Below are 22,100 nucleotides of genomic sequence, written 5' to 3'. Positions count from 1 at the left end.
AAATTTTGCCATCACCCAAATAAGAACCACCCTAGTATTACATATATTCAATGCATGTGTGCATGTGTGCGTGGTTCGTGGGTAGAGTGGGTATAAGCAGAGTGAAGCCACCGAGGTCCCATTAGTCCGACATTTTGTGCTCGCCGTATGGAGTGGGTATAAGAGGTTTTCGTCACTTCCGAGGTAAAAATCATCTGTGGCTCCACTCTGCTTATACCCACTCTATTCGTGGGTCGACAACAGCGCTGAATTGGCACTTTTATGAAGCCTGCCTCTGTGTAAAAGTTTACGACGTTTTTGGTCCCATCCAGCCTATCCCCCCACAACAGGGAGTTGACTCTCCTGGTCTCTAGTCTTCATGATGTGAATACTGAATAGTAAACGAACAGGCTTGCGGCAATGTCTCCCGGTTCCAATGTACGAAAAGTTGCGACAACAAATATTATGTATCCCCAGAATCTAGTTACCACACAATTTCAAGTCAAAATATTCCTAACTCAATAAAATTTTTTCAACAAAATTTCTAAATTCCGAGTTTTGTAATCACAACTTTTTCTTATCACAATAATATGGAAAAGACAATAAAAATAGTCTATTTGTTGTTCTTTAGTTTTGAATTGTTAATTTCTTTTGCACACATAGTGCGAAAGACACTTTTTCTCTTTCAGATGATTTTCTTTTGTGCATTTTGACTGAAAATCGAATGGTAACACGTCGTTAAAGATGTTTTCTATAATTGAAATAGGAACCTACTTTTCAACATTGATGGTCTAGTTAATAGAAGCTTCAGTAGATGTCACCCTATTAACACCATTGAATTTTTGGCAATATACTTTTAAATATTGAATAATTTTCAATAAAATAAATAATAATAATAACAATAACACTTATTACTGGTTTTGGTGCAATAATGTTTAATTTCAGCTGGGTAATTACCTTCAACACCATAACTAATTGTATTATCTCTTATCACATATTTTTCACCAAGTATTAAATTACTTATTTCTAATTCAGTTATATTTATTGCTGGTAATTTTATCCATTTAAAATTATCACTTGCAATATATGAAACAATATAAATTCACTAAACAATGATTTGCTTGGTGCAATCCAACGTATAAAAACTGATGTATAAGTCCATAATTTAATAATAATATCACTATTTATTTTACTATTTATACCATAACTTATTGAAAATATTATATTGTATTATATTCTTATCACATATTTTTCACCAAGTATTAAATTACTTATTTCTAATTCAGTTATATTTATTGCTGGTAATTTTATCCATTTAAAATTATCACTTGCAATATATGAAACAATATAAATTCACTAAACAATGATTTGCTTGGTGCAATCCAACGTATAAAAACTGATGTATAAGTCCATAATTTAATAATAATATCACTATTTATTTTACTATTTATACCATAACTTATTGAAAATATTATAATTTCATAACAAGCACCAGGATAAATATTTGGTATTATTAATTTCCTTTCAATTGTTGATTTAGATAACACTGTATTTGTATTATTTCTTATTAAAATTATTTGAAATTTTTGTTGTCTTAAATTAACATCTGTTTTCCATGATATATCTGAATTTTTTGTAATTACAATTTGATTAATCATTGGACATAATGGTCTATTTATTTGATAAATTATATTTTTATTTGATACAATATTTTTACTCATTGTTTTTAATATTATTGTATAATTTCTACCTGGTAAAATATCATCAATTATTATATTTTTATTATTAATATTATAATTTGTATATCAATAACATCATCAATTTCTGAATAATTTATTTGTACATGTACACTATCTTGAATACTTGAGCCATTTCAAAACACTCACAATCATCTGGTTGTTTTATTTTTATATCAAAAATTGAGAGTGGATTTTTTAATTGATTTAGTATTGTTGATTCATCGGTTAATAATGTTATCTTATAATAATCAAATTGTGATAATTTATTTGGTGGGTTCCATGTTATTTTAAAACTTTCAGTTGTTATTATTTATTTTTAAATTTGTTGGCATTAATGGTTGTTGTAGAATTTGTGGAATTGATTTTTTATTATTTGATATTGTTGTTATAATTATTTTGTATAATTTTCCTGGTATTAAATTATTAAATATTGCTTTATTTAATGATGAAGTATTTTTATTATTTTTTAATTGATAAAGGGGTGTTGTTGCATCAGATGGAGCAATGCTGATATTGTAGTGTGAAAATATACCTAATGGAAATGGTGGAAGCCATGTTATGTGTAATGTTGTTTCATTTTTGAATAGTACATTAGATTGTCTAGGTTTATTTGGATTTGTTGTTAAATTTTTACTTGTAGTTGGTAGGCTTTTTTTTAAATTTAAAATTGTATAAAGTTTAAATTTATATAATTCACCGGCTGTTGAATTTTTTATTATTATGTAAGATTCTTGGGGTGGTTATATGTCAATTGATATTATTGAATTATTAAGAGTTAAATTTTCAGGTAAAATTTCAACATGCAAACCAGAGTAACTTGTGTTAAATGGTGGTGCCCAATTCATAATTGCTGTTTCATTTTTTTCTTATTCAAATTTTGGATTTGATGGTGGTTCAGGTCTTGAAATATCTAAAAAATTCATTAAAGATTTATAAAAACTACTTTTCCAATTAAATATCAAAATTTAAGAATGTTAAAAATAATTTTTAATTGTTTGTAATTTTTTTTTTTTTTTTGTGGATTAAGTAAAATAATTTAATTACCTGAGACAGTTGAATTATTGCTGTCATAAGCAAATACCTTTAAAAAAAATTAAATATATTTTTAAATAACTCAGCAATATTTATATTAAAGTTAAATAAAAATTTAAATTCACCTTGAATAAAAAGAATAGACACAAGAAATAATATTTCATCATTCGAATTAATTTCATAACTTATCAATAAAGTAAATATAATTTAATCATAGAGACAGTATTAACTATTTTTTTTAAATATAAACCTTTTATTTTGTTCTGATAATTGTTATCATTTTTTTGACTTTGCTATTTACTATTAGAAATATTTTTAAATAAAAAATTTCCATCTAGATTTATCCAATTACAGTATCTTCTTTTTTAGGAATTATTAAACGGTTTTTATTTTAAATATGCATTATTATGAGCAACAACACTACAATTCACATTCATTAGTATATAAATTAAAATAATCAAATCATAAATTTTTTCATTTCAATTACTTTTATCTTCAAGAACTTGTGGTAATTTTCAATTCATTTTTGAGTAAATACTTCTAACATGACAATTAAATTGATATTAATTTTTTTATATTAAAAATATCTTTACCATTTGTATGAAGACTACAATTACAAGAATTTACAATAGCTGTGTACTTTATTTCTACTCTTTTTACTTTCCATGTAAGTATTTTTTTATTAACATTAGTATTGTTATAATTTTTTTCTTGTTGCCAAAAAAATTCATCACATGCCAAAACATTTGATGTTTAAATTTTATACTTTAAAATTTGAATTATCTTTTAAGTACGTACATGTGAACCATTTAGCCAATAAACATCATACTAAAAATGACAATATAATATTTTTTTTTTTTTTTATTATATTAGTTATATAATATTTATTGATAATTGATATGTAATTTTATTTATTTTCTCAAATTTATTAACTTTAAGATAAAAAAACATATCAATTATCATATGACAAAAAAATTGTTCAATTATCTGATTTTTCACGAATTGTTATTTCACGAGTAAAAAAATTTCCAATATTGCAACTTGGGCAACGAACTTGACCACCATACATTTTACTACTTGTAACTGCCCATTTGTTCCAGCAAGTGGTGCATACTGAAAGATGCTTGCATTGTGTGCCCATTTTACTTATTGGTCTTGACATACACATATTACAAATTATTGATTTTTCTTCCTCTAGAAAAAAAAGTAAAATATTATCACAGCTGTTTTATAAAAATACACTAAAGTTGCAAATAATAGTACACCAACCTTCAGCTTCTTGAACAAATATTTTTGTAAAGTTTGTCAACTGTTTATGACATTGTTGAACTGGACAATTTAAACGTATGTCTTCAGTTCTTGTTTTAGAAACAAGGAAACAAACACAACGTTGACAATACAACAAATGGCCACATGGATTGTTGATGTGATCAGCACGTTTAATTTTGCATTGATGACAACTGAGGTCATAATTTGTTAAATCTTAAACAAAAAAAAACAAAACATTAATTTAAATTGACAAAAATAATCTAAAAAGTTAAACTAAATTTATTAGTTGATTAGTTGAGAATCTATAATTAAAAAAGAGTATTTAGAATTAAAGAAGAGTATTTCATGGTTTATCATATACATTAATTAGTTTTGATGGTAAAATTAAAGAATTATTTCCAACTGGTAAACCACCAAAACCAAGTATAACAAAATTATCAGATAATTCATTTGCATTGGGTAAAGATTCACAATCAATAATAATGAATACAATGGGTGAATTAATACAACATAATCCAATTAAATGGAGTGATTCACCAAGTGTAACAGCATGGGATGATCCTTATTTACTTGGTATTGTTCATGATACATTAGAAGTATATATACTTGATGTTTCACCTCATATTCAAACATTAAATGAATTAAATAAAGCTAGATTATTATGTAGATGTAAACAGGGTAGAGTTTATGTTGGATCAATGAGTCAAGTATGGTGTGTTAGTTCAGTTGATGTTGAACAACAAATTAGAAAATTATTAGATCAAAATCAATTTCAACTTGCTCTTAAATTAACTAGTCTATCTGATGCAACTGATGATGATAAAGAAAAACGTACATATAAAATTCAAACTCTTTATGCACATTATTTGTTTTGTAATAAAAAATTTCAAGAAGCTATGAAACAATTTCATGAGCTTGGAACAGATCCATATGAGGTTATACGTTTATTTCCTCAGCTTGTATTTGAATCTGGTAATGTTAATGATATTAATGAGCCAGTAAGTGTCATGCCAAAATTACATGACAGAGATTTAGAAAATAGATTATTAGCATTAATTGGATTTTTAACTGAAGTACGACATAACTTAATGGGTGGTACTGATTTAAAAAATAAAGATTCTAAAAATGATAAAAAAGACAGAGAAAAAAAAGCCATGACTCAAGTTGCAACAGAACAACTGCTAAAAATTATTGACACGACATTGTTAAAATGTTATTTACAAACAAATGATGCTTTAGTTGCTCCATTATTGAGATTAAATCATTGTCATCTTGCTGAAGGTGAAAAAACATTATTGGCACATCAAAAATATCCAGAATTAATTATTCTTTATCAAACAAAAGGCCAGCATAAAAAAGCACTTGAATTATTAGAAAAACAGTCAAAAAAAAAGTGACTCAAGTCTTCGTGGAACTGAAAGAACAATTCAATATCTTCAACATCTTGGACGTGAACATATTGATTTAGATCTTAAATTTTCTTGTTGGGTTTTGGACAAGAATCCTGATAATAATTTCGTGGGAGCTTTCTTACCATAAACTTCGTTATCTTCTTCTGAGTCCACGTCTTCTTCTTCACTCTCCAACTCAGAGTTACTCTCATCATCAGAGTTTTCATCACGTGTTACAACAGCTGTATGTGCTACTGAAGCTGTTGGTTCTTCAACAAATACAGCTGTTGGTTCTTCAACAACTGGAACAGTTGGTTCTTCAACATTTGGAACAGTTACTTCTTCAGCAACTGGTACAACTGGAACAACAACTGGTACAGTTGGTTCTTCAACAACTGGAACTGTTGGTACTTCATTTACACGAATTGGAAATGTTGGTCCCAAAAATGCTGATTTATTGTATATTAGATTTTTAAAAAATCCGTTGGCATGTTGCATTGCCAAAAATAAAAATCTTTCAAGATTGACTTGTTTATTTTCATACATAGTCCACAGCCGTTGAATTTTTTGTGATTTACTGTCTCTGGGTTTTGTATTTAAACAAGAACGAAGAGGTAATGTTTTGACAACTCTTTTTCGTTCTTGTATTTTCATTTTTTCAAGGTGTTGGTCTTCTGTGATCCCCAAAGATATATGAAAATATTCCCAAAAAATGACTTCATGTCTTTTATTATGTAATGTTTGCCTTTTACAGCAATGAAGCCAAGCAGCATCATCGAATGAATCAATATCTTTATAACATGATTTTTCATTTAGAACAGATCTATATTTATTCCAATAAAGATGTGTCAAAGTCAACAAGGCTCCTTCAAGTGGAGATTTAATTAACATGATTCCTGGACCAACATGTTCAGGTGGCAGTAAGCTTACACAAGCCAACTTGAGTAATATTTCTTGATTTTCGTTGTTTTCAACATCAATGCCTTCTGCAATTGCAGTTCCTATCAAGAACTGAAAAATATTAAAATCATTAAAAAGGTACTTATTTAACCATTGCTAAATATTTTTTTAAATTAAAGAAAACAAAGGTTGTTATACCTTATTAATTTCATAAAATGAAACTTTTTTTTCAGCATTTGTAAATATAGGCGAAGCTGCATTAACCAAATCAACAGATCCACTAATTTTCAAAATATTTTCTGGTCTTGTCAAGTATTTTTGTTGTAATGTTTGTATTGCCATATTAATGAGTTCTTGTTGATGGTGAGTTAAAAGAACAGATGCAATTAAAAATACCTACATAAATTGAAACAAATATTTGTTTATTAAAGTTTTTTTTTTTTTTTTTAAATTAACTTACGTGGTTTTCAAATTTTCCCATTAAAAATAACACTTCTTGTGTATTTTCAGTTGTTGGCAATACACCACGAGTTGTACTCAGAAATATGTAAGTTGGATTCAAACCCAAGGCCAATCTTTCATCTCCGATTATCAGGGCTTGTGCACCAGTTGAACTATGTATTTTAGTAGTCCATAATTCAGCATTTTCATGCCTTGATATAGAAGACAATTGGGGTCGACTGAGGACTGGTTCAACTTGACAAAATCTTGTGATAGTTGGTAGTTGTTTTTTCAATTTATATAATCCTGATTTTGCTGTGTCCCATGGATAAAATTGAGCAACTTCTGAATACCTGTTTGAGTTATATTAAAAATAATTTTATAAAAAAACCTGAATTATTTTGTGCTAATTGTTGGAAAAGAACTGAATTAGGTGATGATGGAGCTGATGGTTGACCAACGTATTCACTACTTCTTGCATTGGCTCATAATTTTTCATATTTTTAATCTAATAATAACAGTAAAGATGTGATAAAAAAGCAACAATAGAAAATGAAAGAAAGGTAATTTGAAAAAAATATATAAATTAAATATTAAAAAATAAAAGTTACAATCTGAAGCCATATTAATAACTAAGAAGATTTCTATAAGGTCAAAACCTTTCAGTGTAATTTCATGCAATTTAAAAAATTGATTAATTAGAATTTTTTTTTATTTTGTTCAGAGTGAAGATTGTCATGTTCATGGAATGCCATTGGCACTTTGGTGTGGTACTTGTTGTAAAGCACTTGGTCGTGCATGAGCCACACCCCAAAATCAACGTCGTCCACAAATTAAAACTCAACTTGATGCCAAAGAACAATTAATATCTGAAGTAAGTAATTAATTTTTATACAAATTACAATCACAAAATAAATATATGATTTTTTTTATAGTAATTTAAACAAAGGTTCAACTTGAGCTGTCAACAATGTGTAAATTATCGAATGAAATACAAAATTTAGCAATTCAACAACGTGAATTTTTAATAAAAATACTTAAATCATGTGTTACAATTAAAACTCATGTTGAAAATAATTTACAAAATAATTGGTCAAATTTACCAGAATTATCAGATGCACGTGAAATACTTGGTAAAATCAAAGCAACTTTATAATTAAAAAATTGTCCAAATGACATAATTAATTTATATTCACAATTATTAGTTGAAAAAACACATTTACAACAAAAAAATCATGAAATGATGTTACAATATCAACTTGATGATTTAATATGTCATTTAAATATATTATTTAATTTTAATATACTAAAACAATCAATTGATGAAATTAATTGTGGTAATAATTATAATTTTATAACAAAATTATTACAACAATCAAATATTGAAAATTAATAGCTGAGTTTGCAAGTAGACAAAAAAAATTTAGAGAAAAAAATATGGAAACAGAAAAAGCTGGTGGTTCTAGTATGTATTGGGATCAAAGTGATACAACAACCCAAAATACAACATCATCATCATCATCAAAAAACAACAACAACTACAACAACAACACAAATAACAAATAAAAAAACTATGATTCTGTTATATGGAATCAAACAACACCAAGTGCCGAAGATAAACAAATGGGTCTTGTTGTATTAGTACAATCAACAAGTGTTGTTGGTCATGAAAAACAATATACTGAACGTCTTAATTTACCAACATCTGATGATGAGTCAAAAATTTCACGTTCTGATACACGTGGTGTATATTTTGAAACATCATATACATCTAGCTCATCGTTTTGATTATACGTATCACACATATAAATTTAATGAATCAAAAAAGAAAAAAAATAACTTACTCTATTATATTTTTAAATAGCCAAAAATACCCTTTAAAATCTCAACAAAATTGTGAAATATTTTTTTCATTTTCATCGACAAAATGCTAAAATACACTCCAACTACTTATCATAACTTTCTCGACTTTATTGTTTGACATAAATAAAAGGAAAAACAAAGAAATGAAAAAAAAAAAAAAATTGGAAAGGGAAATATTGTGATACTTCGAAATTCATCAGCTCATCTTTTAAATGTACTTTTTTATTTCTTGTGATTAGCCAATATTTGAGACCGTGAAATTTAAAGAATTTAATTTAAAAATAAAAACAATAGTTTCCACGACAGTTACATTTAAATCATTGTCATTAAAATTAAATTAAATGGATGAGTCTGTATATTAAAATTATTATTACGTTGTTATTACTGCAATTTATAATGATAATATAATGAATGAATTAAGTGCACTGGTGTGAAGACACATTGTTTAAAAGTATTATAAAAAAAAAAAAAAAAAAAGAATAATTATACTGACACATTAATTGAATTAGAGAGAAATAAAAATAATAATAAAATAGTAATATGTCGTCAGTTTTCACTTTAGTAATCCACTTGTAGTGATCAGATAATAACAGAAAATTTTTTTTTTAACGATCAGTAATTGATTATTGATGCTACCCATGCCAATCGAACAATTGATTTTCAAACTGTAACACACAAATCTATACGCTACCAACAATATATTTTTTATTTTTTTTATACTTTTGTAATTAACATGCATTACCTTTTTAGTTCAATTCTCATCAATTGCAATGCATTTTGTCTATCTTTGAAATGTAAAAAAAAAAACACATATTTTTCAAATAGAAAAAAAAACATAGAAAACCAAAAAAATATAGAGATCTCAAGAGAATTTTAATATTTGTTTTGTAGCATTAATAAAAAAATATATTTAAAAAAAATTCATGTCCCATAAGGTTTAGAGCTTTCAATTGATTTTTATATTTTAGTTATTACTCAGATTGTTTCAATTTTGTTTTTAAAATGTAATAAACAATTGTGTGTTAATTTAAACAATCATTTTAACTTTGCCAACTACTTGTTTGCAATTGACTGTTATATATAATACTACTCAACCCGAAAATTTAACTCTGGGAAAGTAAATCGTGCGTAAATAAATTAGCACCAGAAATTAGCATTAGAATATCCATAACAATTATTATCCCATACTGCAAGTGACATGAAAATATTTATTTTCTATTTATTCACTATTTAGAAAATTAAAAAAAAAAACGTATTTTCCAAAATATGAAATTATATTACATTTTTCAATTCACATGCAATGAGTTGTAATTCACATGGATGAATGAGTTTGTTGCACATATACCGATGTAACCTTCGTTCACGTGAACAAAGTGGGGTTAAATGTTATAGGGCCACTTATTATTGCTCGTTTATCGGTATATTTGACGCAATGATAAGCAATGATAATTATAATTTACATCATAACTTTAACCGATATTTAACGATCATATTGCGATTGACTTTTTTATTTTTTATTTACGGATTTTTCTTTAAAATATAGTATCTTTGTGAGAAATTATCATTTGACATTTTTATTAAAGTCAACAATTAAAAAATTCACATATTTTTTAAATATAATATTTACTTTTAAGAGAACTTAAAAAAAGAATTTTAATAAAATAATTGATCGAATAATAACAATTTTTTTTTTCTCAAAAATTAAATAATCATTTAAAATAAATAGATAAATAAACAAAATTATCTAGAGTTTCAAAAGATATTAAAAAGAAGCTTTTTAAGCATTAAATTTCAAATATTTAAATTTATTAATTTGAAATTTATTTGAATTTGAAAAAAAAAAAAAAATTGATAAAAGCAATACGTATGCGAGCATGTTGATTTTTCATTGCTTCGTAAAAAGCTTAAAAATAGAAAAAATAGAATAAATGAATTAAAAAATAACGTTATAATTTATTGGATAATAATATAAAAAAATTGATAAATTGACTTTGAGTATATGAAATTAAACAAAAGCTGACAATTGGTGAGATTATGGTCAGAGTCAGTCCGATAATAATTGGTCTATTAGAAAAAAAAATAGAAATAATTGAAATTAAATTTTTTAACTTTTAGGGTAATTATATTTAGGTGTTGTTTAGAATATAGAAGCATAATTTCATGAAATTTATGCTTAGAAATATTTTTTTATTGAAATGGAATGAATTGTCGAAATTATGGAATTTCCTCTATTCATCTCGACAAATATAAACATGGAAAAAAAATAAAAATAGTTGAAACTAATTTATGAAACTTTTAGAAAAATTATATTTAGATGTTGTTTAAATATTAGAAAAATAATTTCATGAAATTTTTGTTTAGAAATATTTTTTTTTAACGAATAAGACTCACAGTAAAAAGTCCCAAATTTTGTCTACAGGTCATGGAAAATATAAAATTGTAAAAAAAATAAAAATAGTTGGAATTAAATTTTAAAACTTTTAGGATAACAATATAAGGATGTTGTTTAAATACTAGAAGAATAATTTCATGAAAATTTTACTTGGAAATATTTTTTTTATCCATGATCCACCTTGGCAAAAAGTACACAATTTAAGAAAAATTTAAAATTGATAAAAAATCAAAAATAATTGGAATTAAAATTTAAAACTTTTACAACAATTACATTTACATGTTGTTTGAATTATAGAATCATAATATCATGAAATTTTTGCTTATTTTATTTTATTTCAAGTAGACCAGGCAGCTCAATAAAGGCTGGCTTTAGTGGTCGATAGATAGTAGGTAATACAAATTATAAATTAATGATTACATATTATTATCACAAGTAATTATTACAAATATTTTTCATTTTTAGAAATATTTTTTTTTAAAAGCCTTTATTTTTTTTTGAATTGTCTGACTTCTTAAAAATTTTTTCACCGAGATTTCCATTTGATCCGACATGTTTTTACATACTATTCTAAAAATTTATTCAAATCTAACAAAAAAAAAAAAAAAAACCGATTCTTAAAATATATTTTTTATTATTCATTTTAAAATTTAAAATATATTTCCATATTCTAAGCATAATAAAAAAAAAGAAAAAATCCATTTTTATATTTTATCTATTTTTTTATATCATCAAAAGAAAATATAAAATGAAGAAAAAATATAAAAACATCATCATTTTGTATACAAAGATAAAAAGATGAAGATTAAAAATTACATTAAAAGAAAAATAATTTAAAAAAAAAATCCAGACTTGGATGAATACCTAATGAAGTGTACAAAGAGAGGGACTAAAATAGGGACAAACTAATATACATAAATAAGGGTTGAATAGACGAAATGATTTATGATCAAGAATTTGTTAATTGACCTCAAATAAATAATTCATAATACCTTCTTAAAACAACACCAACAACAATTAACAATCACCCAAGAAAAAAAAAACCAAACAAAAACTTTTCAATTTAATCAAACAAAATGAAATAAATTAAATAATCAATGATAAAAAACAAACATGAAATATATTAATTAATAAAAATTTGTAAGTAAATAATTAAATTGACATTTATAATTAGAAACGTTTATAATTGTTGATACAGTTGATGCGATAAATTGGATTGATTTAATAGGAAAATAATCAGATAACCATTGTTGGCAGCGGTATCATTATCATCATCATCAAGCAAAAGGCTATAAACTGTTACCATAAAATATAATATTGAGATAATAACGAGATTCATACATCCATGACATTTACATAATTAATAAAACAACGGAATAATATTTTAAAGAGAGAAGGAAATAACCAATGACAAACTACATGCAAATGAATATTCAATTTTTTGATTACGTTATTCAATAATTAATTTGTACGAATGACTGAATAAATTTTGTCTCTTGATATTAAAACCTCAGTTGACATTATTTCTCATGAACCAATGAAATTTAATCAAAATTTTACATTATATATCATTTATTATAAATAATTAAAAATATATTTAAAATTTATATTATTAAAATTTTTTTGAATATTTGAATTTTGATTTTTTATTGTTTATAAAATTTTTATTTATTTTTTATTGTTTAGTAATTTTTTAGTTAATAAAATTACAAACTTTTTTTAGTTTTTTTTTTTTTTTTTTTTGGTATTAGTTAGATAAAATAAGTACTTTTTTATTTTTCCTACATCACAAGTGTTTTTTATATTTTTTTTTTATCGTTTAACCTCTTGGGAGATGATGTAAGAAAAAAAAAAAAGGTAATCTTCGATCTCTCACTTTCAGTGACCTCTGAGTAAAATAGCTTTCATGAGATATCAAGAAAAAAAAAAAAAGATAAATGAAGTTTAAAAACAGAGTGATAAAAAAAGTAAAGAAAAAAAAATTAACAAAAAAAATACTTGTTAAACATTTGAGTATTTAATAATAAAAAAATTAAATTTTATAAAAAATTCATTGGTAGTTAATGGTGTTTTGCTTTAATTGTAAATATAAAATTAAGTTGTTTAAATTAATGATAAATACTTGGGTTTAATCTCGAGTCAAACCCTTGGTCAGAAAATTGAAATGACAAAATGACCAGTGGTAGACGACCGATAAGAAGTGGTCGTTGACCAAAAAACAAAAAAAAAAATAAATAAATAAAATAAAGCTTGCAAGCTTTTCAATCCTATTTGTAATTCTTTTTTGTTTTTAAATAATAAACGAGATCAGAATCATATAATAATTTGAAATAAAACAATATATTTAATGTCAAAATGGAAATGCGTGACAAGCATTGATAAAATAAATAAAAATATTATTTTATATTTAAATTTAAAATTAAAAAAATAGTCATTTTAACATGCTTTTAATTTTTGTCAAATAAAAAAATTATAAAACTCAATAAATTCAACTATGTAAATTATGAAAAATTATATATTTTAAAATGAATAAATATTTTGAATTTAATATTGAATATTTTGGCAATATATAAATCGACTAATTTATAATGAGAAATAAAAAAAAATGCCATTAAATATTTATAGCTTTTATTAGAGTGATAAAAAATTTTTGGCATTTAAATTTAAAAATATATCTGTATCGCACCACGTATCCAAATATACCACGATAATTTCACAAGGGTTGTAAGGCCTTGAGTTTGATACAAGGCTATCAAAGGATGTGGAGGATAGGTTGTAAATTGAAATAATAGGAATAACACTTTAAATAAATCCAAACACTGTGGCTTAAATTCTATTAATATATTCACTTTATTAATTCACTAAAATTATAATTAATTGTATTGTATATTGTATATTGAGTTGACTCTAACAAGTGTTGTCATGGACAGACACTACTGTTTTATATTGTAAGTATAAAGAAATCCCGTTGTACGCGAATCAATATTAATTAGAGATGTTACGTAAACGAGTGTTGAAGAGCAACTGTTTTCTCAGTTTGTTGAAAATTGTTAAGTCCAAAAAATGGGTGTATACTTAGTTAAAAATTAGTTTTAATTGGTCAAAAATTAGTTCAAGAGAGGGTAAAAAACTAGGTGTAGGTGGTGGGATTTTTAGACATAAAATTGGGCCTTGTGTGGTCCGAAGGGTGACATAAAAAATACCATGTGTAAACAAAAAATATAGATTTTACGACCGGAAAGTCCAAGACGTTTTCATGAATTTAGTTTATTTTAAAAAGTTATAAATTTACATTTTTATTGTCGATTTTACGATCATTCTGTGTATCGAAAATACGTTAGTGCAGTTGTATGACAGATGTGAGATTTTCTCTAATTCTTGACAAATAATATTCTAAAAAATATGTTATAATAGTACCAAAGAGAAACTTGAGTTTATGGTTTATTTGTTACGTGATTTTTACTCAAAAGTCTATGCATGAGTTGACCATGTGTGGGAATATTCGAGTTTGTAAAAAGCTATTAAAAAGTACATAAATTAAATCGTTGTTTAAAATATTTTAGAAAAAATATAGACCAAAATTGTTAGTCATATGTTATTTGAAATTGTATGATCTCGTGATCTAGCCATAAAAAACAGAGTAATGTTTAAAACTTATCAACTTATTGTATTTTGTTTAAAAAATAAAAAGAATAAAAATCTGGTCAGTCTGGGACCGACAGACATGTGGTTCGACCCGGAACATTCTCCCCCCGTTGAGAGGTCGGCCGATCAACTTAAATATCTAGAACAGAATAAAAGTGTTAGTAAATGTAAAATTAATTTATTCTAATGTTGTCATTCTGGGTCACAAGGAACCAGGGGTGCTATCTTCTTGTCGTTGTGTTTGTAGGTAGATTTTGCTTGTTTTGATGGTGATCGTACAGACAATACCATCTGTCCCAGGATGCGATGGTTGATCATCTCGTTGAAATGTTCATTGTACCAATGTTGCCAAAGTTTTTGTCTTATATGTTCAATCAGTTGCCATCTAGACAACCTGTTCATAGTCATGTTGTTGTAATTAGAATTCTTTGTTGTTGTAGGAGCATGTCCAATTTTTTCAATAAATGGCGTAAGTTTAATCCATTTTCTTGTTTGATTAAATTGTTTCTGATTTTTTAGAATTTTTAATTCCTTAAAAATCATTTCTTCGTGTACTAGTTTGATTATTGTATTAGTAGCATATTTAATTTCATTGATTTTTACATAATCATTATTGTTGTTTGTTTTCATTTGTAAACAATATGTAATGTTATATTGTAATTTATTCCAAGATAAATAACTAGTTAAAATGTTATAATTGTTTTTATTATTAATAGTTACTTGTATTTGTGACGAATTTGTTGTAGTTTTGTTGAGACATGTGTTGACCTTGAGCTCAGGTAGATTGCAACCCTCAGTCATCTTGAAATTCGGCCAGCCATCTGAATCTTCAAACAGCCAAGACGGCCCATGTTGCCATGTTGTTGTTTTGATGTGTATTTCTAGTAGTAGACCTCTTGAAATTAGGTCAGCTGTTTTGTCAGGTGTATGTACATGACACCATTGTGTAGAATTTGTTTTTTCTTGTATTTTGGCAATTCTGTTTGCCTTGAATGTTTTCATAACACTTAGCTTCTTTTTTAGCCAGTGTATGACAATTGTAGTGTTTGACCAAAAATATGTGTCATCTATTGTTGTGTGTATCGCTTTAATTGTCGATGTGTAAAGCGAAGCAAATTTTGTCATTTTGTCAAATGTAATTGTTCTAATTGTGTAAACCATTGTGTTTGTGGTAGATTTCCAGTACATATCAAGTGTTTTTCTTGCACTGGAGACATTTAGTTGTGATTGTGCATACTTTTTAGCCTCTGAAAGGCTTTCTAAGAGTCTAGGCTCATTGGATGTCCATTGGTGTATGTTTAACATACCTTGTTGTAATGAAGGAGTTAATTCATTTGTCTTGTTAATACCAGACGTATTTTTCTGTAAAATATGTTGATATTTTCTTTCTTGTATGTGTACTAAAAATTGTCTAAATAATTTCTCAATGTCATCAGTATGTATGTACTGGTGTAGTCTAAATCGAAGTGATAATGAGAAAATATTAATTTGTATTGTTGGGCCAACATGTAGTGATTCATTGAGTGAGTTCCCCTTGGAACTTGTGGTTGAGCCGTCGTACACGACTCGTACTTTTGTTGTTTGGCTTTCTTTTTTTATTACCCCATGATGTGGTAAATAAAAACCATCTTCTTGTAGTTGTTCTTTTAGTACTTCAGACCTGTCACTTAGGTATAAGCAGTCTTGAAGTATTGTGTTGTATTGCATTTTTAGTTCTGCATTGTTTTGTAACTTTCTTTTCATCGAATTAAGCCTTGTAATTGCTGTAATTCGTGTCTCTCCAAATTGATCGACAGTTTGTTTAAATGGTAAGGTGACGACAGATCGACCTTCTTTTTTGTTTGTAACATGTGGTAGAAAGTATTCTTCACATGCTTGTTCATCTACGGTGAGATGACTTGTTTGTAATTTGTCTTTAATTTCCCCGAGTTTAGGTAAATTAAATTGTGTGTCTGATGTCAGGTGACAAGACACTTGCTTTGTGGATTTGTTTGTAGGTGCACTACCTCCGATGACCCATCCTAATTTTGTCTTTTGTAAAAATAAATCAGGGCCACCGTTCTTGGATAGATCTATCTGCCCTCGAGAGAACAGAGACATTGTAACACCTGCCCCTAATAAAATATCGACTGGTGCAGGCTTATGAAAAGGAGGTTTTTCTACCTTTTTATTGTCATTTGTAGTTGTTTCTTCTTTCAAAGCAAAATTAGCACATCTTGCACGTTGTTCCAAAAAATCCAACAAGTCAGAATATTTTGGTATTTCATGAGAATTGTGTGTCATTTCCCATGCAAAAATTGTCTCTTGATTTAATTTTAATAACATAAAATCAACTAGTGCTATGTCCCATGCATTATGTTTAACTTGTAAATTTTCTAATGCTTTAATACGTTGTCTAAATGTATCTACTAACTCACCAAGAGCTGCAGGTGTATCTTTTTTCAACTTTGGATAATCTCGTATTGTTGACCAATGTCTGTGAGTCAAAAGACGTTTATCTTCATATTTGTTTTTTAATATTAACAATGCTGCATCATAATTATTATCATTAATTTCTAAATGTTTTATAAGTTCTAAGGCCTTGCCTGTAAGAACATTTGTCAAGTGATATAATTTCAATGTCTTGGACAATGAATTATTGTTGTGAATTACATTTTTAAATAAACTAAAAAATGCATCAAACTTGTCTTGTGTACCATCAAACTTTGGAATATGTATTTGTGGAACTGGAAACATTGTGTTAGTGTTATTATTTGTATTTGTAGAACTTGTATTATTTGCAATGCTAGTATTGCGTAACAATTTTGTTGCTTCAGCAACAGCTGAAAAATACGAGTTTTGAATTGTAAGCTTCTCTGGAGCTTCTGTTTCTTCATTAATTTCTTCTAATTGATCTTGTATATCCTCGAAAACATAAAAACGTTCTCGAAGTGTTTTGAGCACTACTTCAAACTCGTCTGGATCAAATCGATCTTGATTAAGTTTGATTCTATCCATTCTTTTTGTAAAGTCTGTAATTGATTTTTTAAACATCCCACGTTATCTGTGAAAATTTTTAACTTTGTCTTGTAACGCTTTGTCACTTGTTTCAACCATTGTAAATAGAGTGCTGTGACCCTCACTATACTTAACTTCACTAAAGTCACTGGTAAATAATCACTTGGTGAATCCGGCTCGAAGGACCAAAAAATGTATCGCACCACGTATCCAAATATACCACGATAATTTCACAAGGGTTGTAAGGCCTTGAGTTTGATACAAGGCTATCAAAGGATGTGGAGGATAGGTTGTAAATTGAAATAATAGGAATAACACTTTAAATAAATCCAAACACTGTGGCTTAAATTCTATTAATATATTCACTTTATTAATTCACTAAAATTATAATTAATTGTATTGTATATTGTATATTGAGTTGACTCTAACAAGTGTTGTCATGGACAGACACTACTGTTTTATATTGTAAGTATAAAGAAATCCCGTTGTACGCGAATCAATATTAATTAGAGATGTTACGTAAACGAGTGTTGAAGAGCAACTGTTTTCTCAGTTTGTTGAAAATTGTTAAGTCCAAAAAATGGGTGTATACTTAGTTAAAAATTAGTTTTAATTGGTCAAAAATTAATTCACGAGAGGGTAAAAAACTAGGCGTAGGTGGTGGGATTTTTAGACATAAAATTGGGCCTTGTGTGGTCCAAAGGGTGGCATAAAGTACCATGTGTAAACAAAAAATATAGATTTTACGACCGGAAAGTCCAAGACGTTTTCATGAATTTAATTTATTTTAAAAAGTTATAAATTTACTTTTTATTGTCGATTTTACGATTATTCTGTGTATCGAAAATACGTTAGTGCAGTTGTTTGACAGATGTGAGATTTTCTCTAATTCTTGACAAATAATGTTTTAAAAAATATGTTATAATAGTACCAAAGAGAAACTTGAGTTTATGGTTTTATTTGTTACGTGATTTTAACTCAAAAAATCTATGCATGAGTTGACCATGTGTGGGAATATTCGAGTTTGTACAAAAGCTATTAAAAAGTACATAAATTAAATCGTTGTTTAAAGTATTTTAGAAAAAATATAAAATCAAAGTGTTAGTCACATGTTATTCTAAAATTTGTCGTTTCACGAAGTAGCCATAAAAAACAAAGTAATGTTTAAAACTTATCAACTTGTATTTTGTTTAAAAAATAAAAAGAATTAAAGTCTGGTCAGTTTGGGACCGACAGACATGTGGTTCGACCCGGAACAATATCTACACACAAACTTTTTAAATCAAAAATTCCCATTTATTTTATTAAATAAATAATTTAAATTAGAAAATACATTTTTAAAAATTAATTATTATAATTAACTAATAAATTATATATTTAGAAAAATATAAAAATTAATTTTTATCAATTTACAAAATATATTTCTATTTTTTTTGCATTTAAAAAAAAAAAAATTATTATAATGATAATAAACATCAAGACATTCAATTTTATCCAAGTCGAAGTCAATTATCACTGCCCACACGAGTTTGCAAGAGTGTCACACGAGAAAAAAAAAAGTTTTAAAACGCGAAAAAAACCCAGTGTATTTAGAAGGATAGAAAAATTAAATTTAAAAAAAATGTTTGATTAAAAATAAAGAGAAGAGAAGAGATACATTGTGTTCGGGAAAAAAAAATAAAAAAAAGTATAATGCAGTTGCAAGTCTGTGTTACGCTTTTGACCCCGTGTAGAAATCCAAACTATATGGACATATAACTTGGATATAAAAGACAATGAAGCCACTGTTTTTTATTTTTATTTTACATCAGCAAGCGATATGTAATATTCATTAAATCAAAATTTATTTATTAAAAAATATTTTGTGATGAAGTGGGAATATTTCAATGTGGAAAAAAAAAAAATATATATGTTAATAAAAAACAACATAAGGAAAAAGAAGATGATGATATTTTTTTATTTATTTTTTTTTTTAAATGAATTTATGGTGGTGATTGATAGACACATTGGTACATGACAACTTTGCGTGTAATATTACATACATAATGGTAAATTTTTGAATATAAAAATGAGATGAAACATGGGCTGCTTTTTTTTTGGAGGGTCAGTGAAAAAATATTAAAAAACGGTAGAAATATTAGTGACTAACATCTCAATACATGCCAGGACCACACTCGATGTTTTTTTTTTATTTTAAAAATATTAACTATCTACTTACGAGTCAAAAAAAAAATCATAACGCATTGTGCTTTCGTATTACATAATATGTAGAACAACATATTATAAATAATAGCAGTATATAACAACATCTCATCAAAACTGTCATCACGTTTTACATATAAAAGAAAAATTTTTTTTTATAAATAATCCTAAATATATAGCATTTATTGTATGAAAAAAATTTCGTAAAATAACTATTTATACACCTAAATATACTGGGTTTAACTGATAAACAATTATTTCATCTAATCAAGTCAATAATAACTGTTAATAGGTATTATCTATTTGAAAAAAAATGTCCTGTCAATCGTAAATTTTAGACAAAAGTCAATAAAATTAAAAATAAATAATAAAAAAAATTATATTATTAAATTAAATATTATGACAAAACTCACAATTATTTTTCCAATGTATTTTTTTTTTTTTTTTTTTCTTATTAATGATTAAATATTTTGGAAAAAATATAAAGTATTTAATAAACTTGGTTCAAGTCATTCGACGTATTTTTATTTATTTATTTAAAATTAATAAAAAAATCTTATAATAAAACCAGTTTAATGTTTATTCATCTAAAATATATTCGTTTTTTTAAAAATAATTAAATGCATTATTGGATGCACAGGACACGTTACGAAGGAATCGCGGCACGATTTTAATGACGGTTCACCGCTGCCGCATGGAAATCTTATGCCACGACGACGTGGTTACTCCCTCTCTCCCTTAATTTCACCCTTCTTTTTTTACTCCCTTTCTGCCTTATTCTCTCTCACTATTTACTATCATTTTCTCTTTGTCATTTTTGATAGTCAATCCTGTCTAACCCTCTTTATACTATACAACTCTTCTACCCACTTGGATATTTTTATTGTTACACGTACGAAAAAATCGTATAGAACAGTCTGATAAGGCTGTCTTATTTCTAGGTCTTATACGCTTTGCTTATAAGAATTTGGTCGTTTTCCAATAAGAAAATTTTTCTCCACTGACAAACTGATTCTTATAGGATAAACCTGTAAGAATATACCATGTAAGACAAATTCCTGTAAGAAAAATTCTTATTGTTATGAAATCCTATAAGAATTGTTTGATGATGGGTCCAATAAGACATTATTCTCCAATAAGACATCGTTGACCTATCAAAAAGCGTCTATAAGACTTATCCTTATAAGACAATCCAATAGAAAAATATACCATGTAAGACAAATTCCTGTAAGAAAAATTCTTATTGTTATGAAATCCTATAAGAATTGTTTGATGATGGGTCCAATAAGACATTATTCTCCAATAAGACATCGTTGACTTATCAAAAGACGTCTATAAGACTTATCCTTATAAGACAATCCAATAGAAAAATATACCATGTAAGACAAACTCCTGTAAGAAAAATTCTTATTGATATAAAATCCTATAAGAATTGTTTGATGACGGGTCCAATAAGACATTGTTCTCCAATAAGACATCGTTGACCTATCAAAAAGCGTCTATAAGACTTATCCTTATAAGACAATCCAATAGAAAAATATACCATGTAAGACAAACTCCTGTAAGAAAAATTCTTATTGATATGAAATCCAATAAGATTAGTGTCAAGATCTTATAGAACAAATTCATGTAAAGCATCTAATGTAAGTAAGTAAATAAGTAAGTAAATAAGTAAATAAATTATTATATTATTATTATTATTATCATTATTATTATTAATATTTTAAAGCAAACAATGTTTTTAGATTTGATAAATGTTATTTATATGTATTATATTGAATTTTTTTTCAACTTTTATAAAAAAATCATGATATATCAATAAAGGCACTCTTCTTACGATATAATATTATTTTAATTGGCATTTCTATTACGACGTCGTCTGCAAGTTTTAGCTGCATCAGCACAGATGCCAGTAATGCCAGCATTGCAGTCTGCTCTTACTGCATTGGGCATAATTTCTTTTTTGATATACTCTGCAATAACAAAAAAAAATTGCAATATATTGTATTACATTAATAATAAAATTTAATTAATAACAGTTAAATAATTAATAAATGAGAACTTACGAAAAATCGCTTCAGTAATCCGTGAATCAATTCGCGGTAAAGGGGGTTTATCTGGAAAAGCTGGGGAACTTTTGCCAGACAACGAATGGACAGCTAGTACGTCTCTTGGTACCAGCATGTTCATAAGTTGTCGACTGACTGATCTGGCTAAGTTCCTTTTTTCAGCTTTCCCATCCAGACAAAG

The 22,100-nt window shown here is 26.5% G+C and overlaps 1 protein-coding gene across 1 annotated transcript in view; it reads right to left on the bottom strand.

Annotated features, from left to right (window-relative positions):
* Positions 1-3,698: 3,698 nt before the first annotated feature.
* Positions 3,699-22,100, bottom strand: part of LOC122857584 — a 48,111-nt gene continuing 29,709 nt past the window's right edge. Inside the window, exons 3-7 of the mRNA XM_044159828.1 lie at positions 6,771-7,104; positions 6,509-6,706; positions 5,554-6,421; positions 4,020-4,232; positions 3,699-3,944 (exon numbers count right to left, since the gene is read on the bottom strand). Of these exons, the coding sequence (XP_044015763.1) occupies positions 3,730-3,944; positions 4,020-4,232; positions 5,554-6,421; positions 6,509-6,706; positions 6,771-7,104 (1,828 nt within the window). The 3' untranslated portion in view covers positions 3,699-3,729. The remainder of the gene's footprint in view (positions 3,945-4,019; positions 4,233-5,553; positions 6,422-6,508; positions 6,707-6,770; positions 7,105-22,100) is intronic.

Source organism: Aphidius gifuensis, linkage group LG5 (assembly GCF_014905175.1).
Source record: "Aphidius gifuensis isolate YNYX2018 linkage group LG5, ASM1490517v1, whole genome shotgun sequence".
NCBI classification, from domain to species: domain Eukaryota; kingdom Metazoa; phylum Arthropoda; class Insecta; order Hymenoptera; family Braconidae; genus Aphidius; species Aphidius gifuensis.
This window is presented reverse-complemented; position numbering and strand designations above follow the sequence as displayed.